The sequence below is a fragment of the Grus americana genome, chromosome 1 (assembly GCF_028858705.1).
Source record: "Grus americana isolate bGruAme1 chromosome 1, bGruAme1.mat, whole genome shotgun sequence".
Taxonomy (NCBI): domain Eukaryota; kingdom Metazoa; phylum Chordata; class Aves; order Gruiformes; family Gruidae; genus Grus; species Grus americana.
In genome coordinates, this window is record NC_072852.1 from 38970135 (window position 1) to 38994240 (window position 24106).

Consider the following 24106-nt stretch of genomic DNA (forward strand, 5'->3'; position numbering starts at 1 on the left):
AAAATTGATGGCAAAACCCTGGCCTGAAGAGACCAAATCATAGTTACTGCTTCAGACTGTAATCATCCTTGTAACTGCCATAACTCAATTAAGACCATGCCGCTCAGAGGAATAGATTACTTCGCACCTCTCAGATTTCTGCAATGCTAAGGTTGTAGTCCTACAATCTCTAATATCAGACAAATTCCCACTACGAATCTGATACAGATCAGACATCCAGCTTCCGCCAAATTCACTAGAACCCAAGCGACTCTTCAGGCTGGAGGAGGAAAAAGTAGCATACTAGAACAGTACAAAGCCTTTGGATGAAGGAGGGCTACTTGTTAAAAAAAAAAAAAAAAAAAAAGAAAAAAGTTGTGACCATATGACAGAGGAGCACTTTGCATCACGTGGCCATGACATTCTTCCTCCAGTACTAGACATCCCACTACCAGATTCAGTCTGCTCTATAACCACAGCATCAGCTGCAGATAAAGCCAAAGATAAAGCAAACGGAAAGAATCTCTAAAAGCTCGCAGCTGACTACATGCACCACTGGAGCCTGTGTCATCTGAGCATTACAGCAAAACTTAACGGGGCCTGTAAGAAAGAACATTGACCTCAATTATTCTAATACTACACCCTCCATTGAATAAAACTTTCAAAACCGCTATTCAATGCATTTCTTTCACCTAATCTCTAGAACCTCTCCCAGTCTTCAAAATGCTGTACTGCATGGCAGCTGCGTTAAGAACAAGAGCCGCTAGTGCCATAGGAGAAAAGGTGGCACATGAGATCAGTGCTCAAGCAACAGGACTGTCTATTTGTTCCCAGTCTTGCATTGCCTCCTACTGACAATGCTTTTTGTACAGTAAGGCTGTAAACCAATCCAGCTGAAAAAAAAAATGGGGGAAAAGAGGAATATTTTCAGTGCATCTCAGCTAGATTAGTTCCTCAACCCACTTGACTTACACAATGGAGAAAAGGTGTCCCAGTGCAGGAATGAGTTCCCAGAAAAGCCCAGGAACTGCGCTACCACCACCACCAGTTATTTTAGACATCTGAAATAACTCACTTTAAAACCAAATCCTGCAGACTGCGTCAAAAAGGGCAGGCATTGTCGTCTTCTCAGGAAACTGCCAACAATCTGCAGCACATTTGGTAATTTGCTAATGCAGTTTTTACACTGTATACACAGACACATTTTGTACACATAAAGATTTCAATAAAATGACAATATTTAATTCTTTCAGTTCTGGCATTTATGCTTGCAGTTCGAAACTGCCTACGTTATTTCCCCTACCTCTCGTAGGTCTATGAAATACAGCTACCACAGCACTTTGCAGGTAGGTGGCAGAGTTACAGTGGTAGGAAGCTTCAACAAAGAAGTTTTATGATAGTGCAGTTACACAATTTAAAAAACCCAAAACAACTCTGACAATGCCATTTCAGTTACAGACTTTTAGACTTCCATTAGTTTGTTTAATCAACTGCAATCTTTTCTCCCTCAATCACAACTTAAATTTTTTTTTAGATAAAGATCAACAAATCATGATATAATTAGAACACTGTTTAGAGGCAGATAGTTTACTTTTTTGAAAATCCCTCTACGGGCTTTTAAAACATATATTTCAGCCAAACCTTAATACGTTTAAATTCATTTTCTATTGTAAAGAAACACAAATGATTTTTTTTTCCATCAACTGACCAAACAGAATGTGTTTCAGATTCAGCAAGGTAAATCACATATTCAATGACAACTAAAAACTTGGTATTCACATTCAAAAAGATAGCTACTCAAAGCAAATCTAAAGCAAATTCCAAACACGAAATTACAATATCCATATATAGTTGTCCTGGTTTCAGCTGGGATAGAGTTAATTTTCTTCCTAACAGCGGGTATAGTGCTGTTTTGGATTTAGGATAAAAATAATGTTGATAACACACTGATATTGTTGTCGTTCCTAGGCAACGCTTGCACCAAGCCAAGGACTTTTCAGCTTCTCATATTGCCCCACCAGCGATGAGGCTTGGGCGTGCACAAAAAGCTGAGGGGACACAGCCAGGACAGCTGACCCAAACTGGCCAAAGGGATATTCCATACCATATGATGTCACGCTCAATATGTAACTCAGGGGAAGCTGAATGGAGGCTGGACTGCGGCTTGGGAACTAACTGGACATCAGTGGTGTGCAGGTGGTGAGCAATTGTGCTGTGTATCACTTGTTTTGTATATTCTTTTATCATTATTATTACCATCATCATCTTCCTTTTCTGTCATATTAAACTGACTTTATCTCAACTCACGAATTTTACCCTTTTTTTTTTCCCCCAATTCTCTCCCTCCATCCCACTGGGTGGTGGTGGGGGAGCGAGCAAACAGCCATGGGGGTTTTAGCTGCTGGCTGGGTTAAACCACAATAATAGTATATGCTCAGACCCTAGAAGATAAAACTTCCTGCTGCATCTGTGACTTAATCTCCGAGGTTACATCCGTGCTGCACTTAGCCAGGCTCCTGCTATCTGTCTGCAAGTGAGCCTTCAGCCTGGATTACAGATCCCACCCAACCAGGCTCTCAAAATCTTTCCTGGCCCAGAGAGGTGTGCCTCACTCAAGCAAGCTGTAATGCTGTACACACAAGTACATCAGTACTAGACTAAGATCTGCCTCCCAGTAAAGACTGGGCTTTATTCCTTCCTCATCCTCTGTTTCAGCTCAAAAATCAAACAGGATGTCTTAAAATATCTGTAGTTTAAGTGAACCTGTTTGGCTTTATCGTGGACACCATGAAGGAAATACCTCACACAGCCAGTATTGTTTCAGCTGGTAGGAAGCAACTGCTAAATAAAAGATCAGTGCAGCATCTGCTGTCTCTCATTTGAGATACAAATCCCTAATCTGGTCACAAAAGCAGTAGACTAATAAATTTGCGCAACAAAGCTCAGGGCTAGGTCATGAAAGCAGAAATCAGAGAGTATTCAGCTGTGCAGATCATTTTCTCTTCTAGAAGGAGCAGAGGCAGAACTGGAACTACTCCAGGGAGAGAAGATACAGCCAGTACAGGGGTGGCAGCCTTGATTAAGATGAGATACAGAGTATGGCTGCGCACCTAAAGAATGAGAATAAACTGACTCTGAAGCCATACATTTAAATGGGAGTACTTTGCCAATCAGATTACCCCCACGCAGGAAAAGCAGCCTGCTTTCCCACCAGCAGCTGCTTGAAAGTAATCTGATTTACAAACAAGCATGTTAAAAATAGCACTGTGCTTACTCTACAGAAAGAAGCCAAATTGTTAGTACTTAAACCCAAGAAGCTCCACTCCACAACTCCCCAAAGCACACATTCAGCAAAATACAGCCTATGTCATTAAAATAGTAAACAAACACAAACTGTTCATTCCATTTTTGGATAAACATAATTTGATCCTTAAAGAACACTTTCCTCCATATTTTTAAGTAGCACTAATCTAAATGTTTGATACTGAAATCTAGACCCATTTATCTAATAAAACAAAAAAACTAAGAGCATCTGGGTTTTTTTTAGCAGGGGTATTATCAACTTAATGGAAATATTTTTAAAGTCCAAAGTTATTAATGGCACATCATTTAGTAAAACTTTGATCTATGCATCTTACCAAGTCTCATTAACTGTCAATGCATGTGAAAACAGAAGCATTGGTATTTCCTCCAACACCTTTGCAGCTCTCTACCTGAGCAACAGAATACTTTTCCCCTAACAATAATAAAAACCCCACCATTTTTTCAAGAAAAACTAACTTTTCTATCAGGTCGATGTCTTCTCAGTGGATTTTAGCACAGTATAAACTAGTGTAATTACCTTCAAAGGAATAAATCCCATTTCCTATGCCCAAGTTATCACAACAGAGACACATCGCAATTTGTGGGCAATTACAGAACGTGGATCCCATCTTGGATGAAGCTGGACAAAGGTTACGCTCTGTATCGATGAATGGTACTTCAAGAGGCAACATACTGCAGGACTGGTACTGTAATTATTTCCATCCTTGTAATGAGAGACATTTTAAAAACACAAGCTTTCAGGGCAACTAATTCTTGCATCTGTCATCGCGTGTTATTGCTGAGTAATGTGCAACCAATTGTAACTAATCACGTACAAATGGCATCTGCTATGCAATCATGCAATATTTTATCCTATGCCCACACCCTAAAGGATGATAGATGAGTACCATTGTAAGAAAAATAAAAGGCTACTGAAAATACATATGGAAAAGTAAATTCTCATTTACTTTACTAAAACTTGGAAAAGGTCTTAAATATTTTATTTCCAATCTGCACATTTCTATTCTCTCATATTAATAATAATCAGGTGTACTTTCAGTTATTTAGTTCCAACAATACTTCAGTTGCAGACAGCAATGAAATACGTTTTTGTTCCAACAACTTCCTCTTTGTGAACACTTTGGTTTTTTACTTACAGAAGTTTTGTGAAACCTTGGTGTTGATTTCAGTGTATAACCTCTTTTAAGTTACATATTAAAAGACTGTTTTTTCTTAATTACCAGATGTTAAAAGCAACAAAAATTGGCGCAACAAAAGTAATTTTACAGAAGAATTTAAAGGATATGGTGAATTTACAGAATCCTTTGGTTAAATTTACTACAAGACAAATTACATTGACAAAGACCACGGTACAAAAACCATTTACAGTTTCATTATTTTTAGGATTTCCTTTAGCATTTTCAATGTTCGCAATATAAAAGATGAAGACCCTTCCCCCTCAAGAAAACAGATAACCACAGACGCTTAGTCTATTCAAAGGCACTCAGCTTGCTTTTTGTATTATTATTTTTTAAGTTTGGCAGACACCAAGTTGATATTGCTTTCATGATTTGCTGGCCTAATAATCTCTTCAAAAGTTCACACAACACAATAAATTATACTAGGTGGCCAAGCACAAAAATATCATGTACTTATTTGGGATATTTATTTTGTAAGTAAAATATGATCTTACAAAACTCTGATTTTACCAGACTAGGCCTTTGGCCAATTTTGATTTTTTTTTCCCTTTAACACGCTGTGCCTTAAACTTCTTTCTCTGCCTGGAATTCATCCATATTGGGTACTGTCCATGCTGATCTAGAAGAGTCTTTTTGTTTCGTTTATTATCTATGTCCATTTTGCAGTCATCTGAAAAAGAAAAGTATCTATAGTGAGTAAAATACATGAATCAGTTTCACAGAAGCTATTTTGTTACTAGATTGCCAAAAATGATAAAAATATCCCTACACGCAACAATATTTGTATGTAGAAAGCACTTTCCAAACCAATACAATTACAATCCAGGAACTTCAACAGCTGATAGTAAATACGCAGAATTTTCCCTAAAGGCCCGTGTCTGCGCAAAGCACCTTATTCTTTAGTTTGCCATCTGTTCCAATACTGTGTCTAGAAACGTTGTGTGTGGTCTCCATCAAAAGCTGCAACTATACAGGAAACCACAGGCTTCCTGAAACATATCACAATTAAACACTTTTTATGATGTAATGTTTAAGATCTCTTCTAAAAAAATTAAATTAAATTGAGTGGAAGATGAAGACAGGTAAAGAGAAGAATAAAGAGAAAAGCTGAAACACAATGACGGTACGAAGCACGAGCCAGTGATGCTACATTTGCCTCAAGAAGTGACCACGAGGTCAAGTCTACCGTCTTTAGAGACAGAAATACAGGATTAATCTCTAGGATCAGGAAGGCTTCCTGTGACATGGTCACTCCCAAGAACGGTGTCCCCAGCTAGCTAACACCACATGAATGTCATGTCTCGGTGAGACAAGGCTACAAGAGGAACACCTAGTTAAGTACAGATTTGAACCACGCTCTACTATTTAATTTCAACCTTATTTCCAATCCACCAATGAGTCTACACAGATCTGCACCACAGAGATGTGTTTAGGGAGCCCTGAAATTGGGATGGGAATACTTGTCAGCAGAGAACCTGCAGAGGCCTACAGCCTGCTGGCACAACCAAAGGCTGATCCAGCACGGGACAGGCAGCAAAGAAGAGTGCCAGCTCCAGAAACCTCCTGAGACACCAGAGAAACAAAACACGAGGCCTTCTTAACAGTGTTGTTTTCCAAATGTTATAGAATGAGACATGGCCTCCAACAATACAACACAAAAAAGCCAACACCCCAAGAAAACCAACTCTACATACGTAAGCTTCTTCCGCAATTCCTCTCCTATCATATGATTAAGGTTAATCTTTACATGAATTTTGACTGCAAAAAAGCACATCCACAATCAAAGTCAGCCACAACATTAACTAAATGAAGAAATACTCCTGGACAAATAACAACACCAGTTGTTCACATAGCACAATGTTTTCCTCATACTTTGCAATCTCAAGGATGCTGTAGAAATTAGTAACAGGAAGAAACCTACTGAAGTGGTCCAAGGACATAAAGAAAACCTATCAAAGGGTTAAAGACAAAGAGAAAAGGACCAAGGAAAAAAAGCTATAAAAGTAGGTTATCAAAATAGACTCAGTGGATATTATTATCTTGAAAAATATGTGCATGCCCACAAAGTTTTAAAAAAAACTACAAAACCATTTTTGACCAAAGGCTAACCAGACCTTCCATTATTTTTTCTCCTGACAACAAAACCTTAAATAAATAAATAAATTTCACAGTGTGCTGTGAAAAAATACCTTAAAGTAACACAGGAAAATGTCCCTAGTATACACCTATATACTTTCTTAGGCTGGAAAATTATTCACCTCTCTATTGAAAGTACGTATGTGGGAAGAAGCTTTCATCTACTTCAGTCCTTATAACATTTGGCCATGTGAACTCCCTTGTGTCCACAAACACTGCTGAAAGGTCCTCTCAAAGATGACACCATTATTTTCGCAAAACTTGTAGCTGTTTTGTGAAATATATACATATTCTTTGGTATTTCTGAGGCTGCTATCTCTACAAAGGCCAAGTGAAACTTGTAGAAAAGTTGCCAGTAGACTTGGAAGGGGGTGCAGAAATGACAGACAGCCAGTCATTTGCTTCAGAAACTACGTTTAAGACAACGACGTTTCCTCCAGCTTCAGCATCAGAAGGCTGACAATGTTCCAAAACATTTTGAAAATTCAATTCTAACAGTCCCATAAAGAATAACTTTTACATCTGGTTTATGGGACAAATGAGAACCACGGATAAAATTACAAATTATACTCCAAGCTACCCTTAATCGGGCCAGTATTTTTATATAGGATTCGATTTTCATTTTCAATATAGTTTACAGGCTCTGCTATTCAACCTCACCACACTTCCCCGTCTCTCCTACTTTCTGAAACACTGACTGTGTGACTGACAGCTATTACTAGCATTATTAGAATCACAGAATCATATTATTCTACATCCCCATTGTGGTGTCTCAAGAGACTTCTGCATGCCACATAAAAAGCTCACTTCAGCAATATCCCAACAGCTTAAGTGGCATAAACTGGAGAAGTAAGAAGGATTATGATTTAGTTTGGACTGTAGTTTTGCAAAGAGGCATCCTTCTGACTCCTGTCCAGTATGTAGCTATTTAAAACCTTTGTTTCCACTTCCTGGGTTACTTCCTTTACAGATTACATCCTATTCAAGGAATAGAGAGGCAGATGGTATTATGTGAAGACGCCTAATACCCCCCACTCCTGCACCATGTGCAACGCAGCATTAATTAGCACACAAACCCAGGGTCCCTACTCCCTCTACCTTGAGACAGTACATTTGAAAAGGAAAAAAAAAATCATTTTATTCTTGACAAAATCCCTACAAAATTACTTTAGATTTAGATCCAACTTTTACTGTCTTCCTTTAACTAGGAGGGAAATTATATCCTATCTGCAGTTTAACAGCAAGTATAACGCTGTGATTGGAACAACTGCTAAGGGATGAATCCTCACTCACCTGATGTTTTCACAGAGAGACATGTCTCTATAAGATACTACATACTTTAAACCAAACGTTAATAAGCTTGTTCCACAAGCGACCGGATGCAATACAGAAGCTAATGTTGTGATGTGACCAGATGCAATGATTTAACAGCATCTTTTAGCTTTAAAAGGTAAAGATTTGGGTCAGGCGCGGGCGCCTCGGCCTCGCTCAGGGGCCGGGCCGGTTTGCCAGCGGGGCCCTCCCCGTAACTCCAGCACCGCCCAGCGAGAGCCCGACTCACCCCCCTGCTCGAGGACTTTATTAGGGGGCAGCACGGTCGCCACCTCCTTGACCTCCTCCATGACGACATCCGCGTTGGTTCCCAGGATTTTTTTCAGCCTCTCCAACTCCTTGGGCGCGTTCTTCTTCCTCTTCTCCGCCCGCATCTTCCTCTTCCATTTGCTCCTCAAGCTCTTCGCCATGTCCTGAGGGAGGGAAGAGGGAAGCAGTGAGGGCGAAGCAAGCGCAGGGCAGAGGAGCCGTTAAGGGCCTTCCAACGGCCGGGCAGGACGCGAACTGGGGGGGGCAGCCCCTCCCCCCGCTCACCCCAGCCGCGCACGAGGCCCGCCGTCCACCCTCGCGCTGGGCTGCGATCCCTGTCCGCGCATGCGCAGGGCGGCGCAGGCTGATCCCGTCAGGCCCCGCCCCTACCGAACTTCCCCAGCCTCCCCGCTGTCCGGCAGCGCCTACCGTAACTCTCCGAGCCAGCGCGCCCCGGCTCCCGGCCGCCACCGGCGGGAGGAAGGCGAGCCCCGACTCGCCCCGCCGCCTTCCCACCCCGTGCTTGTGCCACGGACCGAGCTGCGGGTGGGAAATAACGTCCAACCACCACTGAGTGGTGGGGATGGGTGATAAAATAAACACGTATTTAATCACAAGGAAAAAAGTGAAGTTTTATTTTTAGCTAATTCCACACATTTCTTAATGAAACCCTAGGACAGAGAGGGAAATCGTCACACTTGCTCAAAACAATTCGCAGTCTCGGTCAAGTTCCAGCATGTAGGACACGGGGCGTTCCCCACGTACTGCGTCACCTTTCCGCTAACCTCTCACTGACACGACAGCGAGCGGTAACAATACTTCCACAGAAACGCTGCAGATGAAATAAGAAAGCCTTTCAAAATTGTTTTTACCCTGCCTGCCCTTCCAGGGTTTCAGCAGCTTGGCGAGCAGCCGGTCCTCGCCGGCCAGCGCTTGCCTGCCCGGCAAGGATTGCAATGCTCCTTCTCCTCGCCCCTGGCCTCCGGTCTCAGCTGCAAGAACAGACCAAAGGTTTCCCAATTTTTACTGACGGACAATTAACCTTAATATACACAAGTTGATAAAATGCCAGAATCCATCGCCAAATGATTTTTCAGAACACTGAAAGATAGGCAAGAAATAATACTTACATGAAGAACATTCCCTTTAATTAACACCCTCACGGCTTACATAATAATCAGACAGCCCTTAACAAGAACAGAGTATCTCTGTTAGAGAAAACATTCCATTTTACCAAACAAAAACTATAAAAAAATTTTAGCTTAGTAAAACATTGCATAATGATAAACTCAGGCCACCCTTATGTGGTGCACACACTTACAATCCCAAAGGAAACCTTTCCAGCAGCTACAGAAGAGCAGAAAGGCTTACTCTGGAGCAATCGCAAGTTGGCAAGCGTTTTAATCGTGAATTATGTCAAGTGCAAATTAAGTGATTTAAAAAGTGACTGAAATGATGACAGCCTGTCAACTACATAAAATATATATTCTAGAGAAGAAGTTTAGCTACATAAAAAGCCTTTTTTTTCCCTAAGGGATCAATATTAATGGAATGAAAAAATAATAAAGATTCAGTCTCTAGAAGACAGAGCCACACAGTTTGTAGATCATCCAAATGCTATTCAGGTACTTAACTTTATATATGCTATAGTCAAACCACACTGCTTTTGACTATTTTTTATTAAATGCTTCCAGTAAACGCAGCAGGTGTAAGAACAGATTGATGATGTCCAAGTAGAGATTGATTGCAGCCAGTATGTACTCTTCAGGGGATAATTTGTGCATCAGCAAATGAGTGTCATAAATAATAAATCCACAGAACAGAAGAGCTCCGGCAGCAGCAAACACCAACTCTATTGTCTCACTATAGAAAAACAGCTGGAGGCAAATGAAACATGAAATAAAAAATTTGTAAATTTAATTTTCTTTTTAATATCAAAATCCCTGCATAGTGATACGCCATACTTCAAACAAGGATACGCACTGTCTTTTTACTATTATATACATACAAATACAGTATTATATATTATATTTAAATGTTCTTATTTCATATAGTCCCCAGTCACACAATCTCTTGAACTGAGTAAAAGTGCCTCCACTTCAGAGAGAGGAAGCTCTGGTCTCCAGAATATTAACAGCAGAAAGATTAGAAAAACAAAATGCAGTTAAACCCCAAATCTCCTTCCCATTCTCTCAGTTAAGTTGTGGATCTCGACTGACAAATTTCGTCAAGCGGTGCAAATACCACTTTTACATTAGCAAGAACAGCATCCAACAAAAAATTGAATTGGAAACGAATGGTTAAAAGATCAGCAGCACAATCAACAACAGTAATGGATCTGGTTAGGAAATTTCTTTCATTAAGCTACACTGAACTGTCCAAACCCTTGTTGTTATACTAGAAGTTAGTAAAAGATTTATGGTAAAGAATATTTTTTAACCGTAAACACAAGGTATCTTACCCTCAAGAAACCCGAGAAGATTAAAATCCACAAACAAGCAAAGAGGCTGAAAAAAAAAATTAAACTGTGAGCAACAATATATTTTCTTTTAAATTTTACTTAAAATCTCTTCCCTTTCTATAAAACCTCTTTATAATATATTTGGTAAGTCAATGTCCCTAATTCTTAGATGCCAACTGTTCATTGGTATCAGCAGTAAAACTTGGTTTTATAAAGCTGTCAAAAGTTGTCCTAAATTTACTTTTTAAAAAATATCTGAAGCAGCTTCCCTCTGTCTGAGTGAAAAATCCAGATAAACTAGTGCTTTAGTGTAATACTATGGTTTTAAGAATCATAATCACAGAAAATAATTTCCTACCAAGAAAACAGAACTGCATAAAATTAATAATTTAAGATAAATAACACCCTCACCATTCCCTTGAAGCAAGTTCTATTGACCAGTATTCATTATCATATCTGCAAAGCTTGCTTTAAAAAAGGAAAAAACTAGCTTAAAAAACCCCCAATCATTAATATGACAACATACCCTGCTCCAAATTTGCTGAAGTCTCTCTTTGACTGCAAGGTATATGCAGTCAGTCCAAGAAATACAGCAGTAGTAAGAATAAAGGCTTGCAAGACGACGGACACATCATAGAAACTCACTATAAACAGAAGTAGTAAACCGTCATTTAAAGAATACTACGCTATAGATTTGCTAAATTTTCTGTTGAGGAAACAGAAGTTTAAACTTTCACAGACAGGAAAAAAAATAATCTTAACTGTGAACAAAAAAAAGTAAATTGTGCCTGAACTTGCCTTTGCACTTCAAAGTTATGATCACAGGACTCACAGACCCTTGCACTAGCTAAGTTTGACAGTTATTGTACAGCTGTAGCTTCTTAAATGGAGATAACAGATCTTCCCTACTCACAATAAAAACAAACAAAAAAAAAAGAAAGAAGTATTTTTAAGTCTAGATATCTGAGATCTTAAGGAAAAAGCTATCTGAATTTTTCAGGATACTCAAACAAGAAAAAAAAAAAATCACAAGACAATCAGTCCCCTGCAAAGGCTCATAAAAGTTTTGATTAGGGGGTAGGAAGGGAAAGATAAGAGAAATGAGTGGAACTTTTCTTTTCCCTCCTTCCTCAATCTTTCCTTTCCCCAAATGACCTTTTTTTTTTTTTTTTTTTCAGGAGACCATAAACCATAAGGATTGCTGAAAGCTACAGTGCAAGGTGATGCTGTAACTTCTCCACACACCACCCCATCTCAACCCTGACAAAGTACAGAACTCTCCAAACTCAAAGTAATTCCCTTGGAGGAAATAGAGGGGGAAGATGAGGTTATTTCACTTGCAGCTCTGCTGAGAGCTGCCTTATAGGAAAGAACATTGCTAGCTGTACCAAAAGAATGGATGGCACAACTCATTTTTCACTTCAGGTTTATACAGCTTCAGTTCTGGATCAGCATCCAGTTTTCTCCCTTGATTCCCTGGGGTTTTTTGCTAAAGTCATATCACTGTCATTAAAATTTTCAAACATGGGATTTATTATCACTTTAATCACGTCTAGGAATCTCAGATGGCAATTAGTACAACATATTGGATTCCTTTTCCAATTTCTTTAAGGAATCAGACAATAGGATGGCTACCATTTACCTGTAATGGCAACTGTCAGTGCTTCCAGTAGGGTCTACAAAAAGTAGAAACAAAAAATTACAAGGATTAAAAAAACCTCACAAAACACTTACACAGAGACTTCACATGCAATGAATCCCATTCTGCTATGTAAGCCCAGCATGCAATACATTAGCTCTCCTGTTACATCTTTGTATGTGAAAACATGTTTAGTTTTAACAAGAAATCATACTGTCTTACTGTGCTGGAAGTTGTTGTGTTACATAAAAATAATACAATATAAACTGAAAATGAACGAGAGACAGCCCCTGTAGAAAAAAGCCATTTAGGTTTTCTACTCAAAGCACACAGCATTCTTATCACACTTCTTACAAACCATTCAAGGTGCTATAAAATTTCTCCATATAGAAATAGAGCTTATAGAGCTGCTATAAGAACTGAATTGTTTTCAGATTTTTGCGTGCTTTTCAATATTTGAAATACTTTCATCCAACACTCTTAAAATCTCATTAGACAGCTAAGTGTCTGCGTCAATTTCCTTTTCCCACTTGTCCTTGTTTTGAAACAGCCAACATAAAATCAAACCTATTATTGACGTCTGGGCTGAAGGCTAGTACGGGCACTGAATTTTTCTAAAAGGTAATTTCAAATTAAGTTTCATTACAATAAAAGAGGAGAAAAGTACCTATGGCACAAACCAAGAGGTCAGAAATAACAGAACATTTAACCCATGATTTGTTTAAACCAATTTACCACACACAGATTTGAATCCTTCTATTCCTACACAATGTAATACTTAAACTGTCATATCACAAATTCCCACACCACATTTGGCCAAACTATTACATCACTCTTTGTTCCAGCTGCGCTTGTTGAAAGTTTTTAAATGTTTTACTCTGCTGCAAGAGTTCCGAAGTCAGGAAGCATAAACTGTATTACAATTTAAACAGTCTATTTACTTACATAGCAAAGCTCTCTTTCTGTTGTATCACAAATACAATTTAGGCAACTCCTAAAGCATCAAATTCCAATGGTGTTACTGTGACTTCTTTTCAGAAGACTGTTTTGCTACATAATCCAAAATGTCCAAGAGCATCAGTTAGCCCATATCTACCAATTTGCAACATCAGCCAGGAGACTGAAATTTGAGGACAGCTCTTATTGACCTACCTCTGTTGGAAACATGCTCAGAATTCATCATCAAAAAGAAAACAAGTAACAAAATAAACATATGGCTGGTTGCATTTGGGTCTCTGCTGAAGGCTGCCCATTAAACAAATAAGGTAACAGAAATGCCTCCTTTCCTACTGAGCAGTTTCATAGAAAAAACCACTGACATCAGCAGAACAATGAGAGCAGACAGATAGATACATTTATACACACACACACAGAAAAAAAAGCTTGCTCAACCTGATTCCAAGTTCTAATACTCTTCCTAAAAAGATGCTGGAAGAAACGTGAAGTAGAGGCTATCCAGGAACAACCTGCGGATAGAACCTCCAAAAAAGTAACTCAGAACTTTTTAAGTATACAGAGTATCTTTCAAGGAATACAAGAAAAACAAATTAGCCATCACCAGTTTGCTTCAAGGAGTTCACCACAATGAAAGATACTCTAGGGACTACTAAAACTGAATTTATATAAATACTTACAAATCCAAACAGCAGGTATAAATTCACAGGATGCTGGTGTCTGTAGAGGGTCAGTGCCACGATTATAGCCAAAGATCCAAACCCAGATATCAAAAGCAAGCCAGGCCTGTAAAGTTTCATACAAAAAGGTCATCAAAATTAAAATAAAGTATCTGGAAGACTAAAAACCAGTTTATATAAAACCAAGTTTTTAAGTGATCACCTAGATGAAGATACTGCTCCATATATCCAAAGTAAATATAAAGCAAGTTTTACAGAACTGCTCTAAAACATACCACCACAGATAATCACGTAAAAATAGTACAGTCACAAGTAAAGACAATTTTTTCATACTGAAGCTAAAGATTGCCCAGGAATCCATCATCTGGAGATGAATCCGTATGAAGAGGAAAATCCATCTGTACTAAACTAACAGTATTAAACTATATGTAATATTTTGCCTATTAAGAACTTCATGTTCAGGGAACTCTTTTTTTATAAGCACCTGAAGGCAACAAACATGGGCACTGACTGCACCAAAGAAAATCATTACTGACCAGTAAGTATTCCTATAATTACATCATTCAAGCAACCTTCCTAGCAAAAACTGGACCAAAATGAAACACAAAATCACAACAGTTCTAAGTGAGCAGGACGATTTTAAATTATCAGATTTAAGTAGAAAACTGTAGTTTTACAACCTCTGTTGTATGCACTACAGCTTATACAAACTTTCACATAGTGTTTGATGCTCCTTTTTTATTTGGGCTTTGAAGTGAAAGTAAAAGCAAAGTCTGCAAGTGCACTTGGGGGAAAACCAGAACTGACTCGGTGCTCTCCTCCTTTCCCCAGTTGTTCTTTTCCCCTGCCCATTCACCACAGTTTGTTTTTTGAGAGGCAAAAAGAAGCAAGCCCACAGGAATTTTAGCAGACTAGTTTTCAGGGAAAAAAAAAAAACAAACCAAAAACAAACCAAAAGAAGATGGGGGAAGGAGGGAGGGAGAGGAGTAAGACATTATTCAGTTTTTTGGAACAGCATTCCAGATTCTAAAAGCAGATACTTAGATCATAAAACAAGAAATGTCAATAATTGAGAAGTTTTGCCACTGATATATAGGTTTTCATAGCGTAAATATTAAAATAAGCACTATTAATAGTGATTAAAATAACTTTAATGATAATAATAAAAATAAATTTTTATAATAAACCAAAGAGAAAAATGTCTGTCCTGGTTTTGGCTGGGATGGAGTTAAATTTTCTTCCTAGCAGCTGGTGTAGTGCTGTGGTTTAGATTTAGGGTGAAGATAATGTTGGCGACACACTAATATTTTAGTTGTTGCCAAGCAGTCAAGGACTTTTCAGCTTCTTATACTGGCCTGCCAATGAGAAGGTGCGGGGCACCCAAGAAGCTGGGAGGGGACACAGCCAGGACAGCTGACCCAAACTGGCCAAAGGGATATTCCATACCCTATGACGTCATGCTCTGTATATAACTGGGGGAGTTGGCTGGGAGGCAGTGCAGCTCAGGAACTAGCTGAGTATCAGTTTCAGGTGGTGAGCAATTGTGCTGTGCATCATTTGTTTTGAATATTCTATTATTCTTATCATGTTCTTCTTCCTTTTCTGTCCTATTAAACTGTCTTTATCTCAACCCATGAGTTTTATCTTTTTCTTTTTGATTCTCTCCCCGATCCCACTGAGGGAAGGGGAAGTGAGCAAACAGCTGTGTAGTTGTTTTAGCTGCCAGCCAAATCACAACAATGTCAGAGAAGAAAAGTAATTTTCTATCAGGTTACAAAATTTCTATTATAGAATCAAAACAGAGGGTATCAAAACTATTGGGAATACTGAAGTGTTCCAGAGCAACAAACTACATAAACTATACCTAACACGTGATAAACACCTCCAATTCATTTTAGTATTTACCTTTCATGAACAAATGCCTGCACTCCAGTAGAATACAGAAAAATTGCAGATGTGACTGTGGTCAAAAGAACTTGAATGGAAAGAATGCTGTAGACTTTCCGTAGAAAAGCTAGAATAAGGAAAATAAAAATGAAATCACTTCTGAGTTACACTTACAAAGTTCAACAGTAAATCAGATACAAGTTTTCTGTTTGATAAAGAAACATTAGAAACTCTCTATTCCGTGAAAAACACTACTTCAGACTATTTTAAAAACTACATACACCTAATCTCACTAAGAAATTATTAACGGTATACCTTCTACATCACATTACTGGTATCTAATGGACCTAAATGAAGAAAGGTTGACTTGGAAGTTCGGTGGAAGACAGAAACAGCCATTAAAGTTTAAAAAGGAAAAGCTTTTACAGTAATATCTATTTGATTTACCTTCTGCCATGTGAAATATCATTAATCATCATTTGCGACTTGCAAGTGAATGGGTATCAACAGATACAGACTGCTAAAAAAAAAATCCCAGAATTAAGCTAACAGGCTTCATAATTCTAAAATTATGAAGTGTGGGGAGTGGTTCAGGACATACAGATATCCTCTGTTCTGAATGGAAGAAGACCAAGTCCATTAAGCAAAATGCTCAGAAAGGAAGAATAAGTTTACAGGGAGAAGCAAGTCAATCTTTAACAGCACAGCCTAAACAAGTTTAGGAGCACATACTACAAGAAGCTGAATTACATACTTGCTGCAGGTAAAGTTAAATATGCTTGTAAGCCATGAAGGACTGGGGCCTACTTTGTTGTAATAAACTGCACAAACCTAGAAGCAGCCTGCTAGCTAGCATAGCCTTCTCCCCACATTATTAAGTGCATCAGCAATTTTGCTAATGGCAACACCTCTTTCATATTTCCTATGGCATCCTTGATTTTCCAAACATAAAACTGTATTTTTTACAGGAAGAGGTCTCCTATTTATCAGAAATCTCTTATAAAAAATTCACAGCACACAGTTGCTTTTGTTCCAAGATGTATCCAGTAACGCTATAGCTATTTCAGCAATGATTACTGACTAAAAACCTTCTACAAGAGTATTCAGTGCATTTGAGATGTGCGTATTAACAGCAAAGCAATAGTTCACAGCCACTAATATGACCTAACAGCACGCAAACGCTTAAGCAGAAGAGACAATATCTGAACACTTCTCAGAAGAAATTGAAATCCCTCAGCTTCCTGGCTAAACTACTGTGATTACGAGCAGCAATTTTAACTTTTACACATCTTACGTATCATGTTTGGGCTTCAAAATGCATCACTCTGGGAAAAATCAAGTCTGAATCTACATGGGTTTAATCCCGCAGATAAAAAGACCTGTCCCTATACACTGAAATGATAAAATCCACTCTTTCGCCAGCCACGCATCTTTCTCTCACCCTCGATGCTTAACCTGGGCTAAGTAACGCCTCGGCTCCCCACTCACAGCCTTTACCCAGAAGCTTAACATACTGCGCAGAACCTGAGTTCAGCTGAACGCCACAGGCGATGGGGTTAACAGAGAGGAGCCAGTTGGGAGCGCTGGGGAACGACACCCCCTTTCACCGCCCAGCAAGGGGAGGCAGCAGGGGCCGCTCCGCAAGGGCTGCAGGGGGGCTAAGGGGAGGGGATGGCGGCCTCACTCATCCCCCGCCCCGGTCCCTACCCATGCGGATGTGGACACTGGCCGAGGCCACGTTGCTGCCATAGTTGAAGTCATCTTCGATGGAGCTCCGCGGGTAAAACTGCTCGGCCGCCGCCATCCTCGCCGCCGCCTCCCCCCTCAACAGCGACAACCGCCCCCTTCCGGGAGCGAAATCGCACACCGCACCGCCGAGCAGGTCCCTCCGTCGAGCGGCCGAGCTCGTCGATGGGCGGCTGCCCGCCTTCCCAGGGGGCGCTGTGGGGGCGGCCGTGCCCGGCCGGCGGCGGGGGCTCTGCGCGGCGCCGGGCCGTACCCGCCCGACCGTTCCTTCCCTTCCCTTCCCTTCCCTTCCCTTCCCTTCCCGCCCGGCTTTCCCCGCTGTCGCTGCAGGGTGGGCAGAGTTTGTAGCGGGAGGGAGGCCGAGCTGAGGAGAGCGGCGGCGGTGGCGGGTGGCAGTGCCAACGGCTGCGGCCTAACGGCCGTCACCAGGCCGCGGGTGGTCGGTGGGTGTGGGCCTCGGCGCGGTGTGCCTGGGCGGGCAGTGACCTAGGGAGGGAAGAGACACCTGCGTCCTTTAGCTTCTGCGTGTGAGGGTTGCATGAGCAGGGCAGGATTGGGTTCCCCATGAAGATTTCTTCAGCGTACTGACATTTACCCGCCCAGGCCTGCCCTGAGCATGATTCACGATGGCTTGAGGAAGAGTTGTGTTTGTGTTTATCTTAAACACTATTTCCTGTGTCTGTTTAGGTCTGAAAGGTCTGGAGATGAAGTTCCAGAGGCTGAAAAATCAGCCTTTCTACTGGCTTTCACCTTTGATTCACCTCTAGCTGCTATGCTAGAGTTGTCCAGCAAGCTGGGGCTGTCCTCAGCTACAAACACGCAGTTGCGTTCAGCAATAACTGGTAAAAGAGGCTTTGGGCGTTCATGTTCTCTGTCGGTGTATATTCCACCAGAGATGAATTTCACTTCTATAAACCTTTAATGCAAAGTAGAATTTTATTCAGGCTTTCTCCTAGTTCTGTGTCCTAGCCTTCAAAGTAAAATCAGTTTAATTCAATAGAATACAAAGATGCCTAACAGTTCTCAGGTGTCATGTAGCACTTTGTACAATCAGACTTTGTACTTGTGGAATTGCTCCTCCCCCCCCAAAGTTGCTCAAGATTGTAGCTCACATTTAGGAATCCACAAAAGCTACAATTTTGGGATGTGGGATGGGGAGCACAATATGTTATTCTTTAACTTATGCATATTATCTAAAGCATGCCAAGAAACTGAAGGGATAGACACTTTAGAAATGTATGTTATTACATACATCTATTGATCAGACTATTTTTAAAATAAAGTGCTTTTAAAAAATGGAAAATAGTGGCTTCTATTCAGATTCTCAAAGGAGAAGTAAAAAAATTATATGATTCTGTGATTAACCTATTCTGTAATAATAATATTATTATGGTTTTGCTAATGTCATTTTGCATTTTTAGTTGCTGCAGAGCAGGATCTTTCAGCTTGAATCCTGAATTTGGAAATTTATGCATTGTTTGCATTGCTGAATAGTAACTGTTTTGAAATAATTATGCTGCCTGCTTTCGTGCACGTGCCTCTGCAGAACACCACCACCGATGTTCTCCCAGAAGAAGCATTTAGAGTTCCAGACAAGCATCTGGTGTTGTCCTCTCCTAATATGTGCAGAGCAGTTTTCTTTAAAATGCATTGTAGAGACGGCCTCACTTCTGCTTGAGAAACAGAAAATTTCAGAACATGCTGCAGAGTCATCTCCTGCTAATAGTTTGAGCCCAGAAATGATTGAAGGAGAAACATGATGGTAGTGTTCAAATACTTTATAAAAGGCTGTTGCAGTTCTCCAGCTGTGGAGAAAGTATCACGTAAGAGGTAGCGTGGCTTAAACTGCTGTAAAGAAGATTCAGGGTGAAAAGTTGAGAACTTTTTAGAGTAATCAGGCAAAAGCTGTGGAATAGTTAGCCTGGCTGGGCTAATAGTTTAGGCACAGGCTGGGAGATAGGAGATTGCAGGATACAGGCATGTGTACCTTTGCACTTTTGCACACCCACCTCCCGCATGGAAGATGTAGGTCTGACGTAAGCCACCAAGAAGCAGTAATGGGCCTATTCAGAAGGGCAGGAGACAAAGCAGCAAATGATTCAATGACGCTACTCAACGAGCACAATCTGCCAGGGTTGCCGCAGGTGGGAATAGAAAAATTGTTTACATCTGCAATACCAATAAAGCCTGTGATTTTGATGCCAACAGAGAGCATCGTTCTTGTCTTAAGATCTTTTTCTCTTACTTGCACGCAGAATGCACTGTGCGGTGAGCAGTGCTTTGGAGTGATTGTACTCAACCGAGGTTTAATAACATCAAGCCTGGCTGAGTGCTTTCAATGTCTTTGCAATTTTCCATTCCTCACTTGGGAAAGTATACCTTATAAAATGCTAAATATGCCTTATAAAAAGCAAAGTATGTTTTACATTGCCTTTCTTTTCTGTATTTGATGTTTCCATAAACATACCTCCATCACACTATTTTTATTTGAAACCGCTGCGGTCCCACAGTGACTTGCTTAGGACTGGCTAGACACTTCCACTCTGCGTGCGTGCGTGCAGGGGTGAAAGAGCTTTCTGTTCTCCGGGTCCTGGTTTGGACTCCGGTATGGGGAAAGGAAGCTTGCTCTCGCTAGAGCCCTGGCTAAGCACCACGGACTCCTCTGTGCCTTTTGTCTGTGTTATACATAATCGGTGGCTTTGCTGGAAAAAGTCCATCTGGCGCTGGGAGGTACTTGGGAAAGGTACATGGAGCGTGGCCAGGATTCTGCTTCTTTCCAGAGGTTTGTTTTTAAATCATTGTGCCAGAGCCCCTTCGTTTGCTGCAGCTTGGAGCGGTGTTCCCAGAGTGACCCCTCACAGCATCGCTTTGATATATGTCTGTGTATCTTCACATCATCGCAGCTCTTGCTGAGGCAGGACTAAGCGGTCTCCTCTTCCCAGATTGCAAAGTCCGTGACCTCTGCGTGGCTCTGTACAAATGCACGAGACATGATTGCTGTAATATTGCTGGAGCACCGGGTGTGCGGTTCCAGGAGTACGTAGTCACACATGGGGCCCCGTGGCTGCCTGCCAGCCTTTCAACAAGGAGGTAACATCCAGGCAATTTGTGTTTGGAACGCACACAGTTCAGATGCAAAGCGATGTGGGAAAACAGAGGAGAGAAGTTTGATTATATAGGTGCATCCGCATGGCCATTAACCATTAATTTATCCCCAGCTGAACTTTGTTCTCTTAATTTCAAAATAGCTGGCTAGTTAACTGAGAGGGATCATATTATTGCGTGACCCTGAGGAATCTTAATTTGAAGAAACGTGAGTTACTGTGAAATTATCCTCACGCTCAAAATAGGAAGTTCTCCATGAGAAGTGGAGATAATCTTGTAATTGCAAAGTTCTTCCAAATTATATTTCAAATGTACAGTATGGAGCTGCAAAACTGTCATGGTATTCTTACAGGGCAGGGAAGTAACAAATTCAGGGACAGATGTGCCATCTGTGGCACTAAAATCCCTGATGGTGAATTTTCAGATCCACTGATCAAGGGAAGAGAGTTTATCTTCGTTAGTACTTACAGTTTCATGAGAAAGACTCTACTCTTTAGCAAGCAGGTCACCAGCCAACCTTTCATTATTCCAGGACTAAAAACTTCTCTCAATATTCCTCCAGTTTCCTAAAGCCCTCATCTTTGCCTAACGATATCTATATTCTTTTTCCTATTAAATCCCATCCGCATTATATATTTTTTCATTATACCTCACCATATTGTAACTCGATTAGCTCCTTTATTTTTTTTCCCTGTGCATTGTTGATAAGACACACTGGGTTAGTTTTGGGTCTCGGCCTCACTGGAGGTCTCAGATGCAGTAAGAAATGGGTTGTGACTAGGAACCGAGCTGTGTGGTGTGGTGGCACTAGTCCATCAGTGTGGGGGGGTATGAGCTTACCTGCTGGGGAGCACGATGTGGAAGTTAACTGCCTGCACTGCCTGGACCTTTATTTTAAGGATTGTGAACAGCTCTTGAATAGATACGTTGGTATGACTGATGCAATTTTGTGAGATGTTTTGAATGGGGTCAGGGTGGGTGTGTTTCCTTTTGAAAACAGAACTTCAGGATCAATATATCTCGGCAGCTAATAGAGTAGTGCTGGTAGTTAATAAATTAATCCTAGCATTAAAAGTCTTTTCCCAAGGCATTTGTCCATTTATGCAAGTCTCATATCTTTCAGGGGTGCAATCTGATTTTGACAAGCTGAGGTATTTTATATTTTAAGGTCAGGATCGAGCTGAAAGCTGTCTTTGCTAATAATCCCACCTTTGTTATTTTAGTAACTGCTGAAGTTGAAAAAAAGAGCATTACCATTTTATTCCATGTGTAAGACTGAATCCTGGGGAAATATAGAGTGCTACACTGGCAGCCCAGTTATAGGTAATTTTTCCTTTTTTTATGGAAGAAGGTTTTGGGGTTTTTTTTGCACGGAGGTAATGTTACATACCATGGTTCGAGTTTGATATTATTTTGTTCAGTTTCAATTTAGCAGTAAGAGCTGCTTGAATTTTGGGAGTGCCATATGGAGTCCGTTTATAAAACACTTAACTACTCTTTCTGTACAAATTCCAGTGTGCTTTAATTGTCTTCACCGGACAGCCTACATCACCTGTAATGGCTAGTCATTCTGTCATCTAAAACCTGGGTGTACTCATGTAAATTAGTTAATCTAAACTTTTGAGCTTATTTTGTCATGAACACTTTTAATTCTGAACCTTTCTTTTCCTTGCATTTTGAAAAGTTGAGGTCAGATTTGCTTATTTCTCTTTGAGAAGTGTGCCCTGATAAGAACTCCCATGGGTAACAACAGTAATTGTATGCTGTTAAAGGAAAAAAAAAAAATCCTGCATTTAAAGTAGCAATGGCTTTGCAGCTGTTGGTTGGGTCTGCTCTGCAGAGATTGAAGAGCAGGATTCAGCTCCAGATGAAGACAACTGCATTTAGGTGTCTGTAAACAGGTATCTACATGTGTGCTAAGTGCCTAAGCAACCTTTACTACTAATGGAAATAGGGGTGGCATTCAGATGCCTAAACATAAGCGTCCAGGGTCATTTTATGGTCCTCAGGGTATCAACCTCAATCCCATTTGCTCCTCCAGAAAATCACCAGACGTCTGTAAATCCTCTGTTATATCTGCAAAGCCATGCAGATGCCTTGGATACCCTGGAGCATCCTAAAAGGCACTGGATGCCAATGCTTAAGCAATGGCACCCTGAATGTACAGAAAATTACACCAGCAGAAGGGGATCACGAGGCAGTCTGACCTACGGAGGACTGCTTCAGCTCACTGTGCCGTCTTCAGCATACAGTTGGGGTGGGGGCACGGCAAGGGCAGAAAAGGAGAAGGAGGAGCTGGCAAAAAACAAGAAGGCGATGGTTATTCCCATGGAAGAGCAGGCCTGTTGCTCTGGGTGCACCCATGAAACCAAGTCAGCAAACCTGCTTTGATGATGCAGTCCCTGTCTCTGCTGGGACAGCTTTATCAGTGCAGAAGTACCCACACAGAGTAATTCTGGCTGCGTATTGGTGCTAGGAGAGCTGGAAGGAGGGGAGGGCACAGCTCACTCTCAGGCGCTGCCTGCACCAGGAGCTTGTCTGGCGTGGCTGCGGAAGGCACAAGGCGTCCCTGAAGTTACCTCATCTCCTCGCTGCCATCACACGCAGGTTGACCCCGATGTGCAGAGGCTATTTGCAACTCCTGCAATGCCCTCAACAGGCTCTCGGGAAAGAAACCTGAGATGTTCAGTGTCTTTCAGTGTCTTCAGGCAAAAATGCGAAGGGCACTGAGGGGGCTTTGGGCCATGAGGTGCTGTTACCCATCGAGCAGCCCTGAGTTTTCCCACCCTGTTTTTCCACAGCTGAGTGGCTTTTGAGACACTTGCTGGAGCTTCACGGCGCTGAAAAATATGGAGGGAAGGACAAAAGTGGTGTGAGAGGTTTGTTCTGGTGCTGGTGGAACAAGACTGTTGGCAGCCTTATGCAGGCTCTTCGGGAAGTGGGTCAGTGGCAAATCCTGTGCTTATTCACAAGTTTAATTATTTAGTTGTGTGAAGCAGACCAGCGTTAAGTCTCAGAATGCCTGTGCCAGATATATAGTTACTGCTTATTTTGCATGAGGCAGAAACAAAGCTCATGGCTCCAGACACAGCAAAGTACTTCCACGTCGCTTCAAGGTGCCTTTCTGGAACAGCAGCCAGGAAAGAATAATACAGACCCCTAAATACCACACTTGGTCTGGCAAAGGAAAAAAGAGTTGGAGACAGGTCTCTCACCTGAGTGTTTCCTAGTGTGAATTAATATTTAAATACCATTTTTAAGAACATTAGTGAGTCTTGTGTAATCTTGACATTCTCAGATACTAGTGGGAAGAACAGTGGTTTATTAGTCAGCCAGAGGTTTGGATATTAACTGTTGAATTTTTAGCTAGATGTTCCTTTTAAAACTTGCTTTTGAATGATATGCCTGAGAAATATTATTCATTGGTGTGTGGTAC

The 24106-nt window shown here is 40.9% G+C and overlaps 2 protein-coding genes and 1 long non-coding RNA gene across 3 annotated transcripts; 1 reads left to right on the forward strand and 2 right to left on the reverse strand.

The window, feature by feature from the left end:
- Positions 1-1199: 1199 nt before the first annotated feature.
- Positions 1200-8556, reverse strand: LLPH (LLP homolog, long-term synaptic facilitation factor). The gene is made up of 3 exons (XM_054810809.1): positions 8484-8556; positions 8179-8362; positions 1200-5151 (listed from the first exon to the last, which is right to left on the reverse strand). The coding sequence occupies exons 2-3, from the start codon at positions 8357-8359 to the stop codon at positions 4988-4990; spliced, it is 345 nt and encodes a 114-aa protein (XP_054666784.1). The 5' UTR covers positions 8360-8362; positions 8484-8556; the 3' UTR covers positions 1200-4987.
- Positions 8557-8804: 248 nt separating this feature from the next.
- TMBIM4 (transmembrane BAX inhibitor motif containing 4) lies at positions 8805-17724 on the reverse strand. Its single transcript, XM_054816191.1, has 7 exons — positions 17527-17724; positions 15838-15946; positions 13933-14038; positions 12302-12335; positions 11186-11303; positions 10660-10705; positions 8805-10075 (listed from the first exon to the last, which is right to left on the reverse strand). The coding sequence occupies exons 1-7, from the start codon at positions 17621-17623 to the stop codon at positions 9869-9871; spliced, it is 717 nt and encodes a 238-aa protein (XP_054672166.1). The 5' UTR covers positions 17624-17724; the 3' UTR covers positions 8805-9868.
- A 121-nt stretch (positions 17725-17845) lies between these two features.
- On the forward strand, positions 17846-19774 carry LOC129202744 (uncharacterized). Its single transcript, XR_008575821.1, has 2 exons — positions 17846-17896; positions 18253-19774. It is a non-coding gene; the product is annotated as an uncharacterized LOC129202744 (long non-coding RNA).
- Positions 19775-24106: the final 4332 nt, after the last annotated feature.